This window comes from Lissotriton vulgaris, chromosome 1_1, assembly GCF_964263255.1.
Source record: "Lissotriton vulgaris chromosome 1_1, aLisVul1.2, whole genome shotgun sequence".
Classification (NCBI taxonomy): Eukaryota; Metazoa; Chordata; class Amphibia; order Caudata; family Salamandridae; genus Lissotriton; species Lissotriton vulgaris.
In genome coordinates, this window is record NC_141685.1 from 991,629,902 (window position 1) to 991,654,273 (window position 24,372).

A 24,372-nucleotide genomic window follows, 5' to 3' on the forward strand; every position below is an offset into this window, starting at 1 on the left:
TATTGCAGTCCTGGTATTAGGTAAGAGCTATAGTAAATCAATGGATATGACAGGCGTTAGTAAAAGTAATAGTGGCATTAAATTTGCAAGTTTGACAGGATTAGAAAAGGTGCAACATAAGAATGCAAAGGTAAACTAGTTTTTTAATGACACAGTTTTGATTTGAACTCACTTTTTTGTCACTTTTTTTATTAATTGTAAATATACAACATGTAAACGATCAATAACACTCAATTTCTTTAAAACTTACTATTTAACTTTACAGTTGCTAATGTTACACTTAGAATATGTTAGCAAATGTCTAATTATAGATTGTATCCAAAAATATGTTATAAATACATGCATTAGGATGCTGAGTATAGTTAACTTCTTAACTGCTGCCTTGGTGTATTGGTTGATGGCAGCATTATCTTCCTTAGGTTGTATTAGAGAATAGATTTAGCATTTTTCTAATGATTTTCTGTGTACTGGTGGAAGTTTATCCTTTGTAAAGATGCAGGTCCCACACACTTTCATACAACAATTACTTTAGCAAGAAGAGATAACTTGCTTAAAGTTTGTGTTATTAAAAAGTGTGGGGGGAATTTTTCCAGGGAGTATACCACTCTCCCCCAGCAAGTATATTGTAGTTGCATTTTGATGGCAGTAGGTGCGTTATAAGTAATGCACAATTAATTTTAGCAAGTTACAGATTGACACATAACTTTATAAAATAGTATAACTTACCGTAGTAGGTGTTAGTTATTGCTTTCATTTAGTAGTCAAGTACATTACCATTATGTAGAGAAGTGAACTTGGCGTAAAGTATTTAGGATATTTCCAAGGCAGCATTTTCTATTGCAGTCCTGGTATTAGGTAAGAGCTTTTAGTAAATCAATGGATATGACAGGCGTTAGTAAAAGTAATAGCGGCATTAAATTTGCAAGTTTGACAGGATTAGAAAAGGTGCACCATCAGAATGCAAAGGTAAACTAGTTTTTTAATGACACAGTTTTGATTTGAACTCACTTTTATACTTTTTTTATTAATTGTAAATATACAACATGTAAATGATCAATAACACTCAATTTCTTTAAAACTTACTATTTAACTTCACAGTTGCATATGTCATACTTAGAAAATCTAATCAAATGTATAACTATAGATTGTATATAAAAATTACTTAAGATTTGTATAGTAAGTCACATACAGTTATTCTAATAAAAGCATTGCAAAAAGTGATTAGCAATTTAAAGTAATTTTGTTATCTAGTTTTGTACGAAACACATCTTAAGCGATATATATATGTATTGTCTTATTAAATCGTGTGTAATGTTACATTGTAAACATTATTTGTATTTATAGTAGACAACATTTTTAGTAAATTCCACACAGTAAATATGATAAAAGCATTTCAAACCATTATTTGCACTCAAAAGTAATTTTGTGATTTAGTTTTGTATCAAACACTTTAAACAATATATATATATATGTTGTGTTAATTAAACTTGTGCAAACCAACATTGTAAACATCAATTGTATTTTTAGTACCTAACATTTGTTAAATATGGTATAATTGCTGACATCATATGTTCTCAATGATGTTTATGATTGATCCATTGCAAAATGTTATCTTTACATATAATGGTAGATGTTTCATTAAGGTGTCTGCTAAGTTGTCTACATCATAGCTTATATGCAAAAAGTCCATTAAAGTAGTATTGTTAATTTCCATGGATTGGAAATCTTCTGTCCCATTTACTTGTACTGTTACCATGCTTGTTTCATGATGTAGTTTGTCTAATCCATAAATAGTTACATCAAGGTTTTCTTCGGGTGGTTTTATTACCTGCAAAGATACTGTTTTAGTATTAATTCATTTACTCATATTAACTAACTATTAATTGCAATGTAAAATTTTACTTACCTGTATTTTTGTATGGCGGGTTGTGTTTAAAATCTTTTCTTTGTTAAATTCATGTACCGTTACGTGCGATAAATGTATATATTGTCCAATTACTATTGGGAAGTCAGCTGCCTCTCTCCATAGAGTAATTTTCACAGAGTCCGTAGTATCTTTGACAGTGATACTTTTCAATTGTGTTTCTTGGCCTCCAACGAATATATTTTTTGTTTGTTCTTCCTGTAAAATAGTATATGTTCATTATATATTTTTTACTTACTAACATGGATTGTGCTGGTTTTTGCTTAATTTGAAATATGATTATTGTTGACATGACAGTCTTTGCAAACAAAACAACTAAATTTCACATATTTATTTGTTGGTAATAATTGTTTTTTTTCGTGTTTGTGTTACTTTCTTTTGTTACAAGACTTGTATTAACTTACAATCTTTAGTAATTGCATTTTGTATGTGCAATTTGCTGTTATAGAATGCTATAGCTATGAAAAGAATATGCTAATAATTCAATTATTAGTTTACTTACCTTTTAATTTTGCTGCTTACAGTCTATATCAGTTATATTATAAATTAGTGAGATTTAGGTGGGAAATGAGTTTGTTGTGGGCTTCGTAAAAGTGGTAATTTGTGTTGTGTGTTCTTGTCTATATGTTAATGCATTAATAGCATTATTAGCATTGTGGTTGGTATGCAGATTTTACTGCATGCCACAATGCTAATAGTACAGGAAGTAGCTACTGTTATAGGTACAACTTCATATATGTTGTGACACCTGTTTTATGGTGGGGGGTATTGTTTAATGATAGAGTGATTGGGTATATTAAGTTTGCTCTTTATTGTTATTGGTCTCATAGTTTACTAAATAGTGTAGTATAATTTATATTACTTACCTGTTATTAAATGGTGCACACTTTTGTTGTGATATGTATGGTATGCATAGTATTATATTGTATTTGCATATATGTTTACGTTATGCAAATACTTAGCAATAAGTGTAGTATAGTATTTAGCTTACTTACCTGTTATTTAATGGTGCATACATTAGTTGTATGATAGTTTTAATGCACAATGGTTGCATAATTTATTTCCTTAGTACCCTTAGTAAATGCAATTTCAAAGTATTTGCATATGTTCTGTAGTTTGTGTATTTTTATAAGTTGTAGATTACTTACCTGTAATTTTTTGGGGAGAATAGCAATATTAATGTAAATAATTTTACATAGTTACACAGATATTAATCATAAGGAACAACATATGTTGATAGTTTTTCTAGGCAATTATTGGATTTGCTTTTTTTTAAAACATTTTAGTACTGTAATACATATTTCTATTTGATGATAGATACATTTAGTAACATGCAAGTTTTAACTTTTTAAAAGTGTACCTTATTTGGTAGTCAAAAAATGCAGTAGTATAAATGATAAGCATAAAGATATAGCTCACCTCAATTATCGTTCCGGAGACGCTTAGGAGTGTTTTTACACTCACTTCTCTCACTGTCTTTATTGGAGACACTGGTGGAGCTGGTGGTTGCAAAATATTAATTGCTTCTTGAATTATTTCTGCAGGTATCTCAATTGGTGGCATTCTTGAAATCTTACTTTGTTTTGTGATAATTAGAGTGTCATTTTTCAAAAGGTAATTCCGAATTAGCATTCCATATCCTTCTTTTGTCTGTGCATAATAATCTTCATTATAGCAAGTAGCTTTTAAAGATGATGTTTGATCTGCTAATGCCATATGATACATTACTTTATTTTCTTGCTTTGCATTGCGATAGTATGTTTTTCCAGTACAGTGAATTATATTGACACGAATTGCTTTTTGGTATGGCTTACTTTCGTCAGGTTTGTTGTCCTTTAAATCTTGAATGGAAATCATCTGTAAAAAAAATGCAATTATTTAATATGGTATCATAATTGTAAAATTGTCACATTATAACTGGCTTTAATGCATATAAATTAAATAGCTGTCCAAATTGGTTTATGATCACTGTAATATGACTCTAAAGTTCCATAATGTTGTATGTTTGCATTTGTAAATATATGATCTAATATAGAATTGTAATCTGTTGTAAGTGTGTTTATTTTTTTAACACAGTTAAACTTTGTTAACATGTTATCTAATAATACATTTGTACTGTGTGTTGGTTTTTGTAAATCAACATTGAAATCACCCATTATAACATATTTATGATTTGGAAAATTATTTAAAATTGTTGTTAGTATTTGAAATAGTATTTGAATGCTTACCTTTGGTGGCTTGTAGATTATTACAAATAGGTAGTCATTGTTTTGTATTTGTTTTGTAAATTGCAAAATGTCAATTTGTTTTTCTGTTGTAAAAATTGGTTGTATTTTGTGGTTTGTTTTATAATATACTATAATCCCATGATTTGTTTGTTTGTTATGGTATTTATCAAATATTAGCATATTGTAATTTGGAAGTATAAATGCATCTGTACTTGCTTTATGTGTTGTATTTATTTCTGTGAAACATAAAATATCAGCATTTAATATGTTACTGTCAGCTGATATGTATTTAAAATTTTTTTGTAGTGAGCGTATATTTTGTACAATGACAGTAATGCTGTTTTTAAAGTGTGATATTTGAGTTATGGATATTTGTAGTGGCATATATGTTTTTAATCGGAACATTTCTTCATGGACCTTTGGGTGTATTGCAATTTTTGTTTCATCAAAGTTTTTTATATAAATATTTTGTAATGATTTAGCTCTACTAATAGCTACATAGTGTAGGTGATGTGTTTTTGTATTATTAAAGTGTATATAAAGTGGTTCAATTGTCTCACCTTGTGTTCTATGAATTGTCCTTGCTGATGATTGCCGTAATGGAAATTGCTTTCGTATTATAGTTAAACATTTTTTAGTGTATTGAAAGTGTCTTGATATAGGCAATATTGGTGTCCACTCATGTGATATATTAGCATGGTATAAATGTTTATTTTGTTGCCTTGTACTTTTACCAATATTTTTTTTATCAAAATGTATCCATATTATAATAGGTATGTTATTTGTACAATCAACATATTCTATTGTTCCTGTTGCTCCATTTGTTAATCCATCATTGACTGCAAGATTTGCAGTTAAATCATATCGAAGTTTAATTGCAATGTGTAGTGTGCTTGCTAATCCCATTGTTTTTGTAGAGTCTGTTGGTAATTGCTTTAATATTTTCTCTTTTACTTCTTGACTTACGTCTGAAGCAACTGTGTCTATTGCTAATGTGGTATAAACTGCATGATATTGCATATGTTGTAATAATACTGTGTCATTTATTTCATTCACTTCTTTGTTAGTACCCATGATATATGGTATACTGTTTTTAATACTTTGTGGAGGTTCTTTTTCTCGTGATTTTATCTTTGTGATATCATTTTTTGTGTGTTTTCCTACTCTTAATCTGTTGAGCATTTCTGCAAATGGCATGTCATTTAGTTGTCTCATTATTTTTGTAAGCTCATATATTTGAAAATGTGTTCTCCACAAGTTAGTGCTTAATGGCCCATACAAATGTTTTGAATTGTCAAATATGTATGTATCAAATACGGGCTTTAATTGATAGAAATCTCCAATTGCTAATATTGATATTCCTCCAAACGGTTGGTTAGAAGCTTTTATTTCTTGCAGTCTATTGTGTATGAAATTAAACATATTTGCACCTACCATTGATATTTCATCTATTATTAGTACTTTTAAATGCATAAGCTTACTTTGAAGTATGCTTCTGTTTTCATGAGTTAGTTGTTTATATGTTAATGTTTGTGATACTGGTATTTTGAAAGTACTGTGGAGTGTTTGTCCTTGTATATTATGTGCTGCTTTACCTGTTGGTGCTGTTAGTAATATATGAACATTTTCTGGATTTTCTCCGGCTTTTGTATTGTAGTAGCGTAATAATGTTTGATGTAGTGCTGTTATCAGGAAGCTTTTTCCTACTCCTGCACCTCCAGTACAAAATGTATAAAAAGGTACTTTTTGTGTTTTAATTGCATTTAGATGGTGATAAATGAAGTTTATTTGTTCTAATGTTAAATTTAGCATTAGTTCATTGTATTTGTCTTCTGGTAACATATTATTTATTAAGGCTTCTTCTTCTGTAGTACTTCTAATTCCTAAATCCAAAGATATGTCGTACTGTAATTCTTGATCATATAGGGTATTGTCATTATGTAAATCATCTTGTATATTTATCACTGGGGATAATGGTGGTGTAAGGATTGCATCATTTTCTGTTGATATATTACTTTTGCAAAGTATTTGATGTTGTTTATTATATATATAATGGTTTGCATCAATAATTGTTTGCAATTCTAGATATCTTTCATAGTATGTATCTTTTGTACCAATTATATTATTTTCTATTCGCCAGGGATAAAATAGCAATAATAACTCTCTATAATAATTTTCAGGATCATTTAATTTGCTGAATCTGCAGTATCGTATAATTTTTTGTTTTCTGCGATCAGTGAATGTAGTATTGCTTTGTTTATTAACTATGTTATTAATTTCTATTTCTTCATCATCCGAGCTATAAAAGTTGAGTTCTAAAAGTAAGTTATCATGCGTGTTTGTAACCTTTTTTTTTTTTGCAGTTTGTTTTTTTGTATTGTAATTAGATGCGTAGTCAGCTAGTGTTATTTTTTCCAATGTTAATGGACGTGTGCTGTATTTTACAAGTATATTGTCAAATTGTATATCAGTTGATGTGTCTGGTAGTGAATTTATTGTATTTATGTCTTTCATTAAATATGTGCGTTTATCTGGTCTATTTGTATTTATAAATACAAATGATCGGGAAGCTTTTCGTAATGGTATTTGTAGTATTAGATAAGCTGCCTCTTGTGCACTAATTTCAGTACAATTTAAGAATTTATTTCCTATGTGTTTTAATTGTTCTTTAATATTTGGATTGTGTTGTACTTCTTTTGTAGCTTGTGCAATGATTTTACTTAACCCTCTTTGAGATTTACTAATATAAGAAACAATATATACAGCACATGCATATGCATCTAAAACGTATTGTATATCTATGTTAGCTTGCCATGCCTGTAATATTATGTTGTTGTAGTTATTTATATAACACTCTGCTGGAGTTCTTTTTAGAGCTATAGTTGTTTTTTGTAGTCGATATTGTATGCATGTTATATATTGTTCTTCAGTTAATTTCATGTGTTGCAAAAAATCATCAAATGTATAAGTGGCAAATTCTTGTGTGTGCATTGTTGTATGGATTAATTGTATGTGTTCTTTTATGAGATCATTTGTTGTTTCTAATTGCAATGGTTCTAATATAGTAGTATGTCGCATAGGGTATCTTGGATATTGGTATTTACATGTTTTTTGATGTTTTATGCGACAGTTTTTAGTATGTCCATGTTTTTGCAAGGGTATTAAATGTTGTATATCTGAGTTTTCAGTTTTTTCACACGTTATATGTTGATCAATAAATTGTGTTACTTCATCATTGTTAGCTTCATTATATCTAGGTGCATTATGTATCCAAAGTAATGCATGTATATGTGGTGACCCACGTTGTTGAAATTCTACTCTGTAAAAATAATCTACTATTTTACCAATAGGATTACTATTATGTAATAATATGCTATTGAATAATTTTCGTACTTGGTAGTCGAAATGGCGAGCACATATAATTGGATTTTGTTGTATTAGTGTACATTTGCTTTCCCAAGACATATCAGCAAATTCTTCAGGAGTGCATTCTTTGTTTCCATTGATTCGTAATAATATGTTAATTAGATGAAACCATCTTGTTTCTGCCGCTGACAATGTTAGGAAAAAAGTTGGTACTCCTAATTGTCTTAGCATTGCAAATATTTCTTTTTTACAATTCTCCCAATATGGAGGTGAGCTGCGTATTGTCTTTAAAATTTTGTACCCTTCATTATATTGTAGTATTCCTTCTAAATTTTCTTTTATGTGTTTTACTGTTATAACTTGCCCATTGTTAAAATGCTTTCTAAGTGATATGAAAATTTTGTCTTGTATTTGTTTAATTTGCAATTTTTTAAGTTTAAAAAACATATTTGTTACTGATTGAGCTACTCTTTTGTCACAATTTCTAAGTTCAGATTTACAAATTGTACTGTAATGTACTGGTACATGTCTATCTTCATTTGCTGGTCTACGTTGTCCGGCAAATATTGTTGGGAATGCTAAGTATTCTGAATCTTTATCTTCATATAAACCTCTTGGTATGTTATGTTCAGCAGGTGCTAAACTTAAAATATTAATGCTATCTGTTGTTATTGTTTCATTATTTAACATAGTATCTAAGTTACCTGCTGGTATGTTATCTGAACTGCTTGATGTATTTTCTGTTTCTGAAGTGTGTATGTTGTCATTTGTCCTTTCTGGTGTATATTCCCAATCTTTGTTTATTGTTATTCCATATTCTTTAAATAATGCACTATTTCTTGCTAGATAAATGGCTGCTTTTTTTACAATGTTAGGTCTGACATTTTCTAAATGTGTGAATGATTTATAACTTAGTTTTCGTTTTAATTTAATGGGTATTGTCATGTTATCATGTGTTTGTCTAGGTAATATTGTAACAGTAGTCATTACATCAGCTGGTACATTAACAACAGCACCTGATAACGACTTTTGAAAACCACGCGGCAATGTTCTTATTTGTAGAAAAGGTATTCTTGGTGAAACTAATCTTTCTTCTAAGTTATGTAGGTATAGTTCAGGTGGTATATCAGGAAATTTCATTCCATTAAATACTGAACTTGGAGGTATTTTATTTCGACTAATATATTTGTAGCATGTGTTACATATATGGTCAGTTTTTTGTGAACTTATATCACATTGTATAAATGTTTTGTGGTTTTTAATGATATGTGTTGATCTTACTGTTTCTTTATGCCACATTTGATTACAAATAGTGCAAATATATTCTGGCCCTGATTGTATTTCTTGGTGAAATTTGGCAATGATATTTGATTGTAATGTGATGTTTTCTATAATAGCATTATGTTGTGTATTATTTGTTGGTGTGTGTTCATGTATAGTGATGTATTCTTGAGTTAAAGTGTTAGTATGTAAATTTTCGGTAGTAGTTTGTGGTAGCAACGATACTTTTATTGTGTGTTCATGAATATTGCTTTGATTTTTTTTGCCAGCATTATCACTGTTTCTTTTTGTAGGTGAAGATATAATAGTTTTATTTGTAATGTGGGATGCTTGTGCAGTATGTACAATCATATGTTTAGGTGTATTTGCTGTAGTTTTACGTTTCTTTCTTTGAATTGTCTTTTTTAACGAATTTTTTTGGATTGTATGTATATTAATTGGCACTAATTGTATTATAATATCAGTATTTTTAGTATACAGTTCATTAATAATAAGATGTAATAGATATTCTATTACTTTATTTGCTGTTTCTATTCTTATGGCTGTACTTGTTAATTTTATATATATATGTTCTATTAGATCTGTTGTATTGCAATTATATATAAAGAATGATTTACTTGTTTTGCCTATTGTAAATATTTTGTTATTTATCAATAATAATATAGCATTATATGTTGTCAACATATCATTTAATACTAGTGCAGTTTCTTTTTGTAAAGTATTTTGCACTGATATGTTATAATAGCAATCTGTATAAAATGTTATTGCAGATATTATATTATTGTGATCTATGTAGCTAGGTATGTCTGCTATTTCTATTTTCTTTTTGCCATAAAATATTTCTATTTCTGTTTGTAAGTTGTAACTTAATTGCATTATATTATTAAGGTCTTGTTCAGTCCACTTAGATGCATTGTGGGTGCAGTTATATATGATTGCAAATATACTATTTGCAATGTAGATGTTATGTTCTGTGTTAATTTTGTTTTCATTATTATTCATTTCATCTGACTGTATTTTAATGTTAATATTACATGTGATTGCTTTAGATGTAATATTTTCTTTTTCCTCAAAGTTTTGTAATTCTTGTATATTAATAGGGACTTGTAATTCTTGAGTTATTGCTGAAGTTGTTAATATACTGGTTTTCACTGAGTTACATATTTGTTTGTTTGTTGTGTTTGTGTATGTATTGTGATCTATGCTTTTTGTTTGTGTGTTTTGTTTTGTGTGTGTTGTGCTTTTTTTTATTATTCTGTTTTTTACAGTGCTTGTATTTATGGCTTGTATATTGAAGTGTTGTTCTATAGCTGTTTTTTTGATGTCTTTGGTGTTATGAGGTGTTGGTAGATTAGCATTATCGTGTATACTATTGTGTGCAGTTTTTTTTTTTTTCTTAATGTTTTTGGAAGTTTCAGTATTTGGTCGTTGTCTCTTGTTAGATGAAGACCGCTTGTTGCCAATATCTGTAATTGTTTTTTCTGTACTTGATGTAAGTTCTTTTGTTACTGTAAGTATATTTCTTGTAAGCAACTTTGTAGATACAGATTCTTGGTAAGATGTACTTGCACTAGCGTGTAATAGTTTAATTTCATTTGTAGTATGCATAAAGTATTGTGATTCTGTACATGGTGCTTTTTTAAGGTAATTTTGTTTTGCCTTTTTTAATGATTTTTTGTTTATGCTTTGTATTTTTAATCCAGTTAATTCGAATGGTACATTATCTTCATTATTTTTTTTAATTTGGTGAGCTAAATTGTAAATGTAGTTCATTACATCAGGTAAAGTTTTTTTTTGTAAAAGTATACTTGTTCCATGTGGATGTGGCATTCCATTGATGCCTCTACTATGTGAATCAAAGATATAATAATGATCTTCACTTTTTATTATAGATATAACGTATATATCCATGCAGAGTAATACTCCTGAATTTATTAATGATATTGTTAATGCTGTTTGTATGTCTGGGTATAATGTATCAAATTGTTGTAATATATTTCCGTAGTATGGTTGACATTTTTTTATAGAATATATGTTGTTTGTATGTGTAATATATTTAGGTAAATCATCAGGATGCATAAGATCTTGTTTATTAAAACTGTGCATATCTTTATATAAAGCATCACCTAGATCCATAATGTAATGCAAATCATCTTTGTTCCATATTTGTGCTGGTTTTTCAAAGTTATGAATAATAGCAAATGTACTATTTGGTAAACATTGTTTGCCTTTTGATATAACTGAGAATTTGTCATGTCCTTGATGGTAATCTGCTTGTATTATTTTGTGCATGTTTTAATCCTTTATATAATATTTGGTTTTATAAATTATTAGTAATACTTATGTTGTTAGATATAACAATTAGATTTGTGTAATATGTTTAATTTACGTTTTGTTTATCTAACAATGTCAATTGTATCTATGATGGGTAATGTTAGTTAACATAGAAATATATAATAGTTAAATAAATGTCTTACCTTTGTTGTTTTCTTTTTTGGTAATATGCTGCTTTGGTAATATTCTGTAGAAGTAAGTAAATGGTAAAATTAGTATTATAATAATATTTTAATTTTTATACAGATAATGCCATTTATAGACTATTAGCTACATCATTTTTACAAGGGTAATATGATAATATTATTTTTTATGTTTTGCCTCGCTAAAAAGATGCATTCTGTGCATTTTTTTTGCGCAGGCAAAAACCTAATAAGTATTGTGTGTGTGTTTGGGTTGGCCCTCGGCATTCATTGGCTGCCTTCATAAATGGAGCTTAGCTGTTGGATTAGGGGCTTGTTTGGCAATGCCAGACCAGACATGGGGGCGTTCCTGAGATAATTTGGCTTTTGCTGATGTCACCTGACATTGGTACTGCCCCTGATTCTGTTTTGGCATTGCCAGCACCTGCCTTTGTGCTCTGGCTGTCTTTTGCGTCTTTCTTTCTTCTCTTGACCCCTTCTGCCCTTTAACTCATTAATACCTGTTGCAGTTCAAGAATGCTTTTGAACCTGGAGGATAAATTAATGACAGACCATTGTACGAGCATCCTATGAAGGTAGTGCTTAACTTCTGTATATTTAAAATCTGAAAGCATTTGATCACATCACTGGGCAGTAGAGACAATGATGTCTGGTTTGCAGAATACACCATTAAAATCAGAAATTTGCCTTTGACAATTAATTATGTAGTAATGCAGCTAACACCAATGTAATGTGTGAAACTGCAGATTGTTATGTTCAGCTCAAATTTTACGACTGTTACTTTGCACTGTGAAATACTTTTTTTTGCATCTCCAAGCACCTACTGCTTCAGGTTGGAGCATTAGAGTGCAGAGTCAAAGTAGAGCTTCAGAGTGGTGCTTCTAAGTGGAGCTTTAAAATGGAGCTTCAGAGTGCAGATTTAGAGTGGAGCTTCACAGTGCATATTCAGAGTGGAGCTTTAGACTGCAGATTCAGAGTAGAGCGTCAGAGTGCAGATTCAGAGTGGAGATTCAGAGTGAAGCTTTAGAGTGCATATTTAGAGTGGAGCTTCAGAGTGGAGCTTTAGAGTGCATATTTAGAGTGGAGCTTCAGAGTGGAGCTTCAGAGTGGAGCTTCAGAGTGGAGCTTCAGAGTGGAGCTTTAGAGTGCATATTCAGAATAGTGCCTTAGAGTGCAGATTCAGAGTGGAGCATGAGAGTGCAGATTCAGAGTGGAGATTCAGAATGGAGCTTTAGAGTGCATATTTAGAGTGGAGCTTCAGAGTGCAGCTTCAGAGTGGAGCTTCAGAGTGGAGCTTTAGAGTGAACATTCAGAGTGGAGCTTTAGAGTGCATATTTAGAGTGGAGCTTCAGAGTGCAGATTCAGAGTGGAGCTTTAGAGTAAAGCTTCAGAGTGGAGCTTCAGAGTGGAGCTTTAAAGTGGAGCTCTAGAGTGGAGATTTAGAGTGGAGCTTTAGAGTGCATATTTAGAGTGGAGCTTTAGAGTGCATATTTAGAGTGGAGCTTCAGAGTGCAGATTCAGAGTGGAGATTCAGAGTGGAGCTTTAGAGTGCATATTTAGAGTGGAGCTTCAGAGTGGAGCTTCAGAGTGGAGCTTTAGAGTGAACATTCAGAGTGGAGCTTTAGAGTGCATATTTAGAGTGGAGCTTCAGAGTGCAGATTCAGAGTGGAGCTTTAGAGTAAAGCTTCAGAGTAAAGCTTCAGAGTGGAGCTTCAGAGTAAAGCTTCAGAGTGGAGCTTCAGAGTGGAGCTTCAGAGTGGAGCTTCAGAGTGGAGCTTCAAAGTGGAGCTCTAGAGTGGAGATTTAGAGTGGAGCTTTAGAGTGCATATTTAGAGTAGAGCTTTAGAGGACAGATTCAGAGTGGAGATTCAGAGTGGAGCTTTAGAGTGGAGCTTCAGAGTGGAGCTTCAGAGTGGAGCTTCAGAGTGGAGCTCTAGAGTGGAGATTTAGAGTGGAGCTTTAGAGTGCATATTTAGAGTGGAGCTTCAGAGTGGAGCTTTAGAGTGCATATTTAGAGTGGAGCTTCAGAGTGGAGCTTCAGAGTAAAGCTTCAGAGTGGAGCTTCAGAGTGGAGCTTCAGAGTGGAGCTTCAGAGTGGAGCTTCAGAGTGGAGCTTCAAAGTGGAGCTCTAGAGTGGAGCTTTAGAGTGGAGCTTTAGAGTGCATATTTAGAGTAGAGCTTTAGAGGGCAGATTCAGAGTGGAGATTCAGAGTGGAGCTTTAGAGTGCATATTTAGAGTGGAGCTTCAGAGTGGAGCTTCAGAGTGGAGCTTCAGAGTGGAGCTTCAGAGTGGAGCTTCAGAGTGGAACTTCAAAGTGGAGCTCTAGAGTGGAGCTTTAGAGTGGAGCTTTAGAGTGCATATTTAGAGTAGAGCTTTATAGGGCAGATTCAGAGTGGAGATTCAGAGTGGAGCTTTAGAGTGCATATTTAGAGTGGAGCTTCAGAGTGGAGCTTCAGAGTGGAGCTTCAGAGTGGAGCTTCAGAGTGGAGCTTCAAAGTGGAGCTCTAGAGTGGAGCTTTAGAGTGGAGCTTTAGAGTGCATATTTAGAGTAGAGCTTTAGAGGGCAGATTCAGAGTGGAGATTCAGAGTGGAGCTTTAGAGTGCATATTTAGAGTGGAGCTTCAGAGTGGAGCTATAGAGTGGAGCTTCAGAGTGGAGCTTTAGAGTGAACATTCAGAGTGGAGCTTTAGAGTGCATATTTAGAGTGGAGCTTCAGAGTGCAGATTCAGAGTGGAGCTTTAGAGTAAAGCTTCAGAGTGGAGCTTTAGAGTGGAGCTTCAGAGTAAAGCTTCAGAGTGGAGCTTCAGAGTAAAGCTTCAGAGTGGAGCTTCAGAGTGGAGCTTCAGAGTGGAGCTTCAGAGTGGAGCTTCAAAGTGGAGCTCTAGAGTGGAGATTTAGAGTGGAGCTTTAGAGTGCATATTTAGAGTGGAGCTTCAGAGTGGAGCTTTAGAGTGCATATTTAGAGTGGAGCTTCAGAGTGGAGCTTCAGAGTGGAGCTTCAGAGTGGAGCTTCAGAATGGAGCTTCAAAGTGGAGCTCTAGAGTGGAGATTTAGAATGGAGCTTTAGAGTGCATATTTAGAGTGGAGCTTTAGAGTGCATATTTAGAGTGGAGCTTCAGAGTGTAGATTCAGAGTGGAGCTTTAGAGTAAAGCTTCAGAGTGGAGCTTCAGAGTGGAGCTTCAGAGTAAAGCTTCAGAGTGGAGCTTCAAAGTGGAGCTTTAGAATAAAGCTTCAGAGTGGAGCTTCAGAGTGGAGCTTCAGAGTAAAGCTTCAGAGTGGAGCTTCAGAGTGGAGCTTCAGAGTGGAGCTTCAAAGTGGAGCTCTAGAGGGGAGATTTAGAGTCGAGCTTTAGAGTGCATATTTAGAGTGGAGCTTTAGAGTGCATATTTAGAGTGGAGCTTCAGAGTGGAGCTTTAGAGTGCATATTTAGAGTGGAGCTTCAGAGTGGAGCTTCAGAGTGGAGCTTCAGAGTGGAGCTTCAGAATGGAGCTTCAAAGTGGAGCTCTAGAGTGGAGATTTAGAGTGGAGCTTTAGAGTGCATATTTAGAGTGGAGCTTTAGAGTGCATATTTAGAGTGGAGCTTCAGAGTGTAGATTCAGAGTGGAGCTTTAGAGTAAAGCTTCAGAGTGGAGCTTCAGAGTGGAGCTTCAGAGTAAAGCTTCAGAGTGGAGCTTCAAAGTGGAGCTTTAGAGTAAAGCTTCAGAGTGGAGCTTCAGAGTGGAGCTTCAGAGTAAAGCTTCAGAGTGGAGCTTCAGAGTGGAGCTTCAAAGTGGAGCTCTAGAGTGGAGCTTTAGAGTGGAGCTTTAGAGTGCATATTTAGAGTAGAGCTTTAGAGGGCAGATTCAGAGTGGAGATTCAGAGTGGAGCTTTAGAGTGCATATTTAGAGTGGAGCTTCAGAGTGGAGCTTCAGAGTGGAGCTTCAGAGTGGAGCTTCAGAGTGGAGCTTCAGAGTGGAGCTTCAAAGTGGAGCTCTAGAGTGGAGCTTTAGAGTGGAGCTTTAGAGTGCATATTTAGAGTAGAGCTTTAGAGGGCAGATTCAGAGTGGAGATTCAGAGTGGAGCTTTAGAGTGCATATTTAGAGTGGAGCTTCAGAGTGGAGCTTCAGAGTGGAGTTTCAGAGTGGAGCTTTAGAGTGAACATTCAGAGTGGAGCTTTAGAGTGCATATTTAGAGTGGAGCTTCAGAGTGCAGATTCAGAGTGGAGCTTTAGAGTAAAGCTTCAGAGTGGAGCTTTAGAGTGGAGCTTCAGAGTAAAGCTTCAGAGTGGAGCTTCAGAGTAAAGCTTCAGAGTGGAGCTTCAGAGTGGAGCTTCAGAGTGGAGCTTCAGAGTGGAGCTTGAAAGTGGAGCTCTAGAGTGGAGATTTAGAGTGGAGCTTTAGAGTGCATATTTAGAGTGGAGCTTCAGAGTGGAGCTTTAGAGTGCATATTTAGAGTGGAGCTTCAGAGTGGAGCTTCAGAGTGGAGCTTCAGAGTGGAGCTTCAGAATGGAGCTTCAAAGTGGAGCTCTAGAGTGGAGATTTAGAGTGGAGCTTTAGAGTGCATATTTAGAGTGGAGCTTTAGAGTGCATATTTAGAGTGGAGCTTCAGAGTGTAGATTCAGAGTGGAGCTTTAGAGTAAAGCTTCAGAGTGGAGCTTCAGAGTGGAGCTTCAGAGTAAAGCTTCAGAGTGGAGCTTCAAAGTGGAGCTTTAGAGTAAAGCTTCAGAGTGGAGCTTCAGAGTGGAGCTTCAGAGTAAAGCTTCAGAGTGGAGCTTCAGAGTGGAGCTTCAGAGTGGAGCTTCAAAGTGGAGCTCTAGAGTGGAGATTTAGAGTGGAGCTTTAGAGTGCATATTTAGAGTGGAGCTTTAGAGTGCATATTTAGAGTGGAGCTTCAGAGTGGAGCTTTAGAGTGCATATTTAGAGTGGAGCTTCAGAGTGGAGCTTCAGAGTGGAGCTTCAGAGTGGAGCTTCAGAATGGAGCTTCAAAGTGGAGCTCTAGAGTGGAGATTTAGAGTGGAGCTTTAGAGTGCATATTTAGAGTGGAGCTTTAGAGTGCATATTTAAAGTGGAGCTTCAGAGTGTAGATTCAGAGTGGAGCTTTAGAGTAAAGCTTCAGAGTGGAGCTTCAGAGTAAAGCTTCAGAGTGGAGCTTGAAAGTGGAGCTTTAGAGTAAAGCTTCAGAGTGGAGCTTCAGAGTGGAGCTTCAGAGTAAAGCTTCAGAGTGGAGCTTCAGAGTGGAGCTTCAGAGTGGAGCTTCAAAGTGGAGCTCTAGAGTGGAGATTTAGAGTGGAGCTTTAGAGTGCATATTTAGAGTGGAGCTTTAGAGTGCATATTTAGAGTGGAGCTTCAGAGTGCAGATTTAGAGTGGAGATTCAGAGTGGAGCTTTAGAGTGCATATTTAGAGTGGAGCTTCAGAGTGGAGCTTTAGAGTGCATATTTAGAGTGGAGCTTCAGAGTGGAGCTTCAGAGTGGAGCTTTAGAGTGAACATTCAGAGTGGAGCTTTAGAGTGCATATTTAGAGTGGAGCTTCAGAGTGCAGATTCAGAGTGGAGCTTTAGAGTAAAGCTTCACAGTAAAGCTTCAGAGTGGAGCTTCAGAGTAAAGCTTCAGAGTGGAGCTTCAGAGTGGAGCTTCAGAGTGGAGCTTCAGAGTGGAGCTTCAAAGTGGAGCTCTAGAGTGGAGATTTAGAGTGGAGCTTTAGAGTGCATATTTAGAGTAGAGCTTTAGAGGACAGATTCAGAGTGGAGATTCAGAGTGGAGCTTTAGAGTGCATATTTAGAGTGGAGCTTCAGAGTGGAGCTTTAGAGTGCATATTCAGAGTGGAGCTTCAGAGTGGAGCTTCAGAGTGGAGCTTTAGAGTGAACATTCAGAGTGGAGCTTTAGAGTGCATATTTAGAGTGGAGCTTCAGAGTGCAGATTCAGAGTGGAGCTTTAGAGTAAAGCTTCAGAGTGGAGCTTCAGAGTGGAGCTTCAGAGTGCATATTTAGAGTGGAGATTCAGAGTGGAGCTTTAGAGTGCATATTCAGAGTGGAGCTTCAGAGTGCAGATTCAGAGTGGAGTTTCTCTAATAGGACAAATGATCTAAAGTGTTTACAAGTGGAAAGGCAACATAAATTGAAATGCATAAAAAGAGCATGTTTGTAAAAAATGGAACATTACTTTTTGAAGTGCGCCTATCAAAACACCACCACTACCAATCTATTACAATGACTTAATGTCTAAATTATACGAAAAATAGAATGCAAGCACTTCAAATAATAGATTCATGAATAACCAGAATATGGCAAAGGTCTTTCATTTACAAAACTGTTTCATAAGCAACACAAAACTATATGCAACATGTTGATTGTGCCATTTAGTATCACATTGAGCCCTGAATCTCGCACATTCTAACACACAGGGATGTATTTGTTGTTTTTTATCATGTCATGCCCATGCAACGTGAGGCATGTGGAGCCTTCATTGAAGTTTAAAAAACAATTGAATGAACATATTGATATTTTACAGTTTTCTACACTTTGTTATATTTGTAAAGATTCCCAGATGTTGACCTCCTTCTCCCTCTGTCACCCCCCTGATCTCTCTTCCATTCTCATCCTTAGCCTTTAAAATTAACTGATGTGTACAAACTCAATAGACAGTGCACTACAGGCATAGATATTCTCTAACATAACAGTAGAATGCTTCCTATAGAGCCTGGCTGTTACAGCAGATTATCAATCTATTTTTAAGAAACTTTACTGTTTTCACCAAATAACCACATTGCAATTATTAACTCAATTTCAATCCAAAACCACCATTTACCATCCATCCAACACATTGCTTTAAGCAGGCCTCCATCTAACATGCAGAAATTCTCTTTCTCTAAGTCCGTAGTCTGTACCCATCCGTGGCATTTTCATTTAAAAGACAACTTAAAAACTCTCTTTTCAATTCTGTGTATAACATGTTCATATATACTGACTGCAATGTTAATGTGTTTAGCTATGTGCATACTATGTATAATGTCTTTTCTTGCCAACATTACCTGTCGCAAACTGTTTGATAACCAACACAAAACTATATTCCTTAATGAGTGCGCTATTAGGTAAAGACATTGAGCCCTGAATTTCGCTCTAACACACGAGGATATACTTGTGATATTTTATTTAGTGATTCTCATGCAACGCGAGGCATGTGGAGCCTTTATTGAAGTTCAAAAAACAAATAAATGAACATATTGCTATATCTCAGTTTTCTGCCTGGCTGCTACAGTAGACCATTAGACTATTTTCAAGAAACTTTATCGTTTTCCTCAAATAATCACATAGCGACTATGTGTCCTAAATTAAATGAAAAACCACCATTTACCATTCATCAAATACATTGCTTTCAGTAGGCCTCCATCTAACATGCAGAAATTCTCTTTATATTTGATATATGTCATACTTATTTTTTATGTGTATCGTAACATAAATGTTGTGAAGATTTTCTTTTGTGTGGTTGCGCGGCGCTTTATGTGCTATCTTGCTTGTATTTTACTACCGCGATCAGTAGCCAATCACATGTGTCGAATTGCATCACGTGATGCAACGTGGTGATTGACGTCAAGTACTCAAACTCTTTAATACGAGTTTCGCGGCGTGTGAAGAAGTTGGCTGTTCCCGATGTTTTTCTTAATCGTAAGTAATATATATTTTATGTAATTACTGTTTAAAATGCATGCATTAGATAACTATTGTATACTTTTACGTTAATGTAAATTTTAACATTGATTTTAATTATTATTTCGTTGTCTCTAATACGTAAGAGTATAAGCATATAGCATGTTGTAAGCATCGCATATGTTAATTAAGTTTAAAAAGAATGCGTGCCTAAAATGTTAGTATGCTGTGATTGGGTATTTATTTGTACGTGTATTTTGCTGTTGCCAATGTATTTGTGCTCTTTTCTCATTGCAAACGTATCATTATATTGCTAACTTCTTCGTGCTGTATGGTAACGATATTTGCAAACAGTATATGTTACTTATTTTATATAAATGCAATATTGACGTATTTTAGTAAGTTATGTATGTCGATGCGTTTGCAACGTGCGGATCGACGTAAAGTAGGCTAATTCTTTAGTAATATTTACGGTCTTTGTTAAAGATTTTAACTGTTCGTGATTTGACTATTACTAGTAAGTAATATATCTTTGCATTTACCAAGGTATTTAAATGGATGCATGAAATAACTGTACTGTAAATAATAGTATGTAAGTGTTGTTCAAATGCCAATAATGAATATGTTTTGTGTAGGATGTTCTGTTAAATATATGCTACGTGAATCTTTTATTTTTAAGGTATAAACACGTCATATTACTCTGACAATGGTGATTTCTATCGCTGCGTGGCGTTACGTATCTAAAAGCATTGCATTTAAAAATGCCACTTGAATCTTTTATTTTAAGGTATTTGGTTAAAAAACATATACGCATGTATAAACACGTTATATTAGGCTGATAATGGTGATTTCTATCGCTGCGTGGCGTTACGTATCTAAAAGGCTCGCATTTAAAAATGCCACTTGAATCTTTTATTTTAAGGTATTTGGTTAAAAAACATATACGCATGTATAAACACGTCATATTAGGCTGATAATGGTGATTTCTATCGCTGCGTGGCGTTACGCATCTAAAAGCATCGCATTTAAAAATGCCACGTAAATCTTTTATTGTAAGGTATTTTGTTAAAAAATATATACGCATGTATAAACACGAATATTACTGAGAATGGTGATTTCTATCGGTGCGTGGTGTTACGTATGTAAAAGCGTCGCATTTTTTGAAGTGACGTCTTTTTAGTAGCCAATCACTATTGCCGGTTGTATCACGTAATGCAACGTGCGGATTGACGTACAGTACGCTAAGTCTTTACTGCGCGTTTAGGACTTTGTCGAAGATTTCAACTGTTCGTAATGCGAGTATTAATAGTAAGTAATAACTTTTTCGATATTTGTCAGTATTTAAATGATGCATGAAGTTACTGTACATTAAATATTAGTATGTAAGCGTGGTTCGAATGTAATGTTTCTCGCGCATATTTAGACGCATGTGTAACTTACTGCTTTCTTATTGTCATAAAAATGCTTCTTGATAATTATTCGGAGTAAATACTTATAAATAAATTGTAGCAGTATGCGAAATACATTTTTAAAGTGGTATTACGTAAATTGTGTAGAACATCGAACCCTGCTGTAAAAGTTTAGAACGATGCAATGCTTGTAAATTGCATAACTTAAACTGACTTGTATGCACAGTATCGTGCGTTTCAAATGTAAAATGGCGATGCTTAACAAAATAGTTACATGTATAAAAGCATTAAGATTTATTTTTTAAGCATTGCTAGTTTAGAATACCGAAGCGTGTTGTAAAACTTTGCTATGTCGTTAAAGCGTATTTTACATTTCCAAAAGTGACTTTTACACGAACGCGTGAAGAAATGTTTCCTAAATAACAATGCTTGTGATATATTGGTATGTTTATTTATATATATGTGATGCAGTTTTTACCCATTGCTACTTTATGTATGCTTGCAACAGCAACGGTTCGTGGAGGCAGTTACAGCGGGGCAAGAGGGTGGAGAGAGGGAAGGGCAGGGCGGACGTTGCTAGGAACTGGCATATGGATAATTGCAGGTAAGTAAACAATTTAATTAATAAAACGAATTTCGTAGTGCTCCTTGGATCGCAAACTACAATGCAGTGCGAGGTGCAAATTTTGTTTTATTAATTAAATTGTTTACTTACTAGCAATTATCTATATGCCGTTTTTTAGCAACCTCCGCCCTGCCCCTCTCCCTCCCTACCCTCCTGCCCTACCGTAACTCCCTCCACGAGCTGTCGCTGACTTGCAAAATATCTGACTTATAAAATTTCGTACAAACAATCATTGATATCACTGTAAATATATAGCGAAGCTTGTTCAAATATTGGCTGTGTGGCGAATATTACTTTGTACAAGTATTTTCAATTGCATTTGTATTTTGAAATAACTGTCGAACACCTACTTCTATAAGTATTTTCAATCGCATTTGTATTTTAATAATTGTCGAACAGGTACTGCTATGTGAAGCATCGTATTTGTTTTTGGGAATGCGTGTGCGAACATAAAAACAATCCTATGTTCTGCTAATTCCAAATTGTACCGCTGTAAATATTGCCGAGACGAATTGCAAGGAAAATATTAAATTGCGCAGTTCCATTTTGCTATTTTGCTTGCGGAAATATATAATTACATACTGGTTGTATACTACCTTAGCTAACCTTGTCAAAGATAATTCTTGCTACTATATATAATTTTTTAATAGCATGAATTAACTTCAAAAGTAAAGAATAATTTTAAACTGCGTAACCACTCACGTTTTATGGTGTCCAAATTTCTTGCGTTTGTTCCAAATTACGATTTTATTTCCTGTAGTCGTAAACGCCTTAGCCAAGTACTCCAAGTAATTTTGCTGTAAGGGAAATGTTGCAAATAATTATATGCACGTACATATAATAAGTTATAAGCTTTAAATAACATTCTAAAGTCGGACAGTCATAGTAATTATTAGGTATATTAATTTAAAGATGCTTTTTGGTAAATTCTGTATAGTTATAATTTAAGGCTATTTTTACGAAAAAGTCTTTTAATAAGTTAAAAAGAAGCTTACCTTTTGCAATAGCAATTTGGAAATAATTCCAAATGTTTGTAAATGCGTAGTCGAAGTTTGGGAATAATCACAGAGCGCAATCCAAGAGAAGTTTGCTGACGCCAAGTACCAATGTCTGTACCTACTCTTTTGGCTTTCAGTTTAAGTAGGATCTTCTTATCTGATAAGAGTCTCCAAGGGCAATAAAATACAAAGGGTTGTTTAGAAAAAAATGCATAGGGTTAGTGAGAAAATTGGAGTGCGAAAAAGGCTGGCTGCTAAATGTCAATGGGAACGAAAAGGGCAAAGGCGAACGTTAAAGTTGTTGCAGTTTCGTTTCTTCAAATCGGTCTACATTTCAGGAAAACTAAGTTAGTTTCTGTTTTACCCAAAGCATCATATTATATGCACTTATTCGTTCTTAGTATAATAATAAATATGTTAAACCTTTTTCAAAATAGCACAGTAAAAAAAAATAACATGTAAATACATCGTATATTAATAGACGTATTCGCATTAAATATGTGCAGTTAAATAGCTGCTTATTTATGAAAAGTCTGCACGTGTTCACATTTCTTTAAATCTAGTTACTAAATATGTGCAGTTAAATAGCTGCTTATTTATGAAAAGTCTGCACGTGTTCACATTTCTTTAAATCTAGTTAGTCACATTAATATTTAAGTATTTCTGACAAATGTACTGTTGTCTCTGAGTAATGTGCTCTATATATAAGTAATGTTGAATCATTTTTCGGATGTGTTTGTATTCCTCAGTGATGCGATCGTGTTTATAACTAATGTGATTTGTTTGTAATGTATTTGAGTACTTAAATAATGTAATGCTTTTTTGAGTATGATGTTGTTTTATGTTTGATGAATGAGGTGCTAATTTTGAGTGATATGGAATGTATCGTAATAATGTGGGAATGCTTATGAATGATGTGGCAGTATTATTCATATATGATATTAGTCTGAGTAATGTAGTTACATCTCTAAATAATATCATAGTATTTTTTAATTATGTTACCATGTTATGGTCTTGCTGGGTATTGTGGACAGTAGTAAAGCAGAGTAATAACAAATAATGCAAGTATTAATGCAGAGTGGAGATTGAGAGAGCAAGTGGTAATGTAGATATTTACTGCAATAATAGTGGATAATGCAGATGTGTAGTGCAGATTGCAGATTAGTAGTGCATATTAAAGAGTAATAATACAGAGTGCAAAGTAATATGCAGAGAGTTGAGTTGTAATGAATAATATTAGAGCAGAGTTGTGTACAGAGTTGTAGCAGATTGTCAGTGCAAAGTGGTGGCGCAGAATGGTGGCGCAGAGTAGTGGCACAGAGTGGTATCGCAGAGTGGTAGCACAAAGTGGTAACGCAGAGTAACGGCACAGAGTGGCAGCGCAGAGTGGCAGCACAGAGTGGTGGCGCAGAGTGGCAGCGCAGAGTGGCAGCGCAGAATGGCAGGACAGAGTGGCGGCACTGAGTGGTGGCGCAGAGTGGTAGCCCAGAGTGGTGGCACAGAGTGGTGGCGCAGAGTGGTATCACAGAGTGGTGGCGCAGAGTGGCACCGCATAGTGGTGGCGCAGAGTGGCACTGCAGAGTGGTGACACAGAGTGGTGGCACAGAGTGGCGACACAGACTGGCAGTGCAGAGTGGTGGCACAGAGTGGCAGCACAGAATGGCAGCGCAGAGTCGTGGAACAGAATGGCAATGCAGAATGGTGGCGCAGAGTGGTGTTGCAGAATGCTAGCGCAGAGTGGTAGCACAGAGTGGTGGCACAGAATGGCTGCGCAGAATGGTGGCACAGAGTGGCATTGCAGAGTGGTGGCGCAGAGTGGTAGCACAGACTGGCGTTGCAGAGTGGCGTCGCAGAGTGGCACCACAGAGTGGCGGCGCAGGGTGATGGCACAGAGTAGCACCGCAGAGTGGTGACACAGAGTGGTGGCACAGAGTAGAAACACAGAGTGGCAGCGCAGAGTGGTGGCACAGAGTGGCAACACATAGTGGCAGCGCAGAGTGGTGGCGCAGAATGGCAGCACAGAATGGCAGCGCAGAGTGGTGGCGCAGAATGGCGGCGCAGAATGGTGGCGCATAGTGGTGTTGAAGAGTGCTAGCACAGAGTGGTAGCACAGACTGGTGGAGCAGAATGGCTGCGCAGAGTGGTGGCACAGAGTGGCACCGCAGAGTGGTGGCACAGAGTGGTGTTGCAGAGTGGTGTCGCAGAGTAACGTTGCAGAGTGGGGTTGCAGAGTGGCGTTGCAGAGTGGATCGCAGAGTGGCGTCGCAGAGTGGCGTTGCAGAGTGGCAGCACAGAGTGGCGACGCAGAGTGGCGGCGCAGAGTAGCAGCACAGAGTGACAAAACAGAGGTGACACAGAGTTGCAGTGAGTGGCAGCGCAGAGTGCTGTCGCAGAGTGCTAGTGCAAAGTGGTAGCACAGACTGGCATCGCAGAGTGGCGTC

The 24,372-nt window shown here is 35.1% G+C and overlaps 2 protein-coding genes across 2 annotated transcripts in view; both read right to left on the reverse strand.

Moving 5' to 3' along the window:
• The window catches only part of LOC147748365 (volume-regulated anion channel subunit LRRC8C-like), a 290,742-nt gene that overhangs the window by 44,281 nt on the left and 222,089 nt on the right, over positions 1-24,372 (reverse strand). The gene's annotated exons all lie outside the window — the stretch shown is intronic.
• Positions 998-22,599, reverse strand: LOC147748366 (uncharacterized). The gene is made up of 5 exons (XM_086960795.1): positions 21,636-22,599; positions 11,277-11,320; positions 3,344-3,781; positions 1,907-2,122; positions 998-1,828 (listed from the first exon to the last, which is right to left on the reverse strand). Exons 3-5 carry the CDS (start codon positions 3,779-3,781, stop codon positions 1,565-1,567), a joined length of 918 nt encoding a protein of 305 aa, XP_086816921.1. The 5' UTR covers positions 11,277-11,320; positions 21,636-22,599; the 3' UTR covers positions 998-1,564.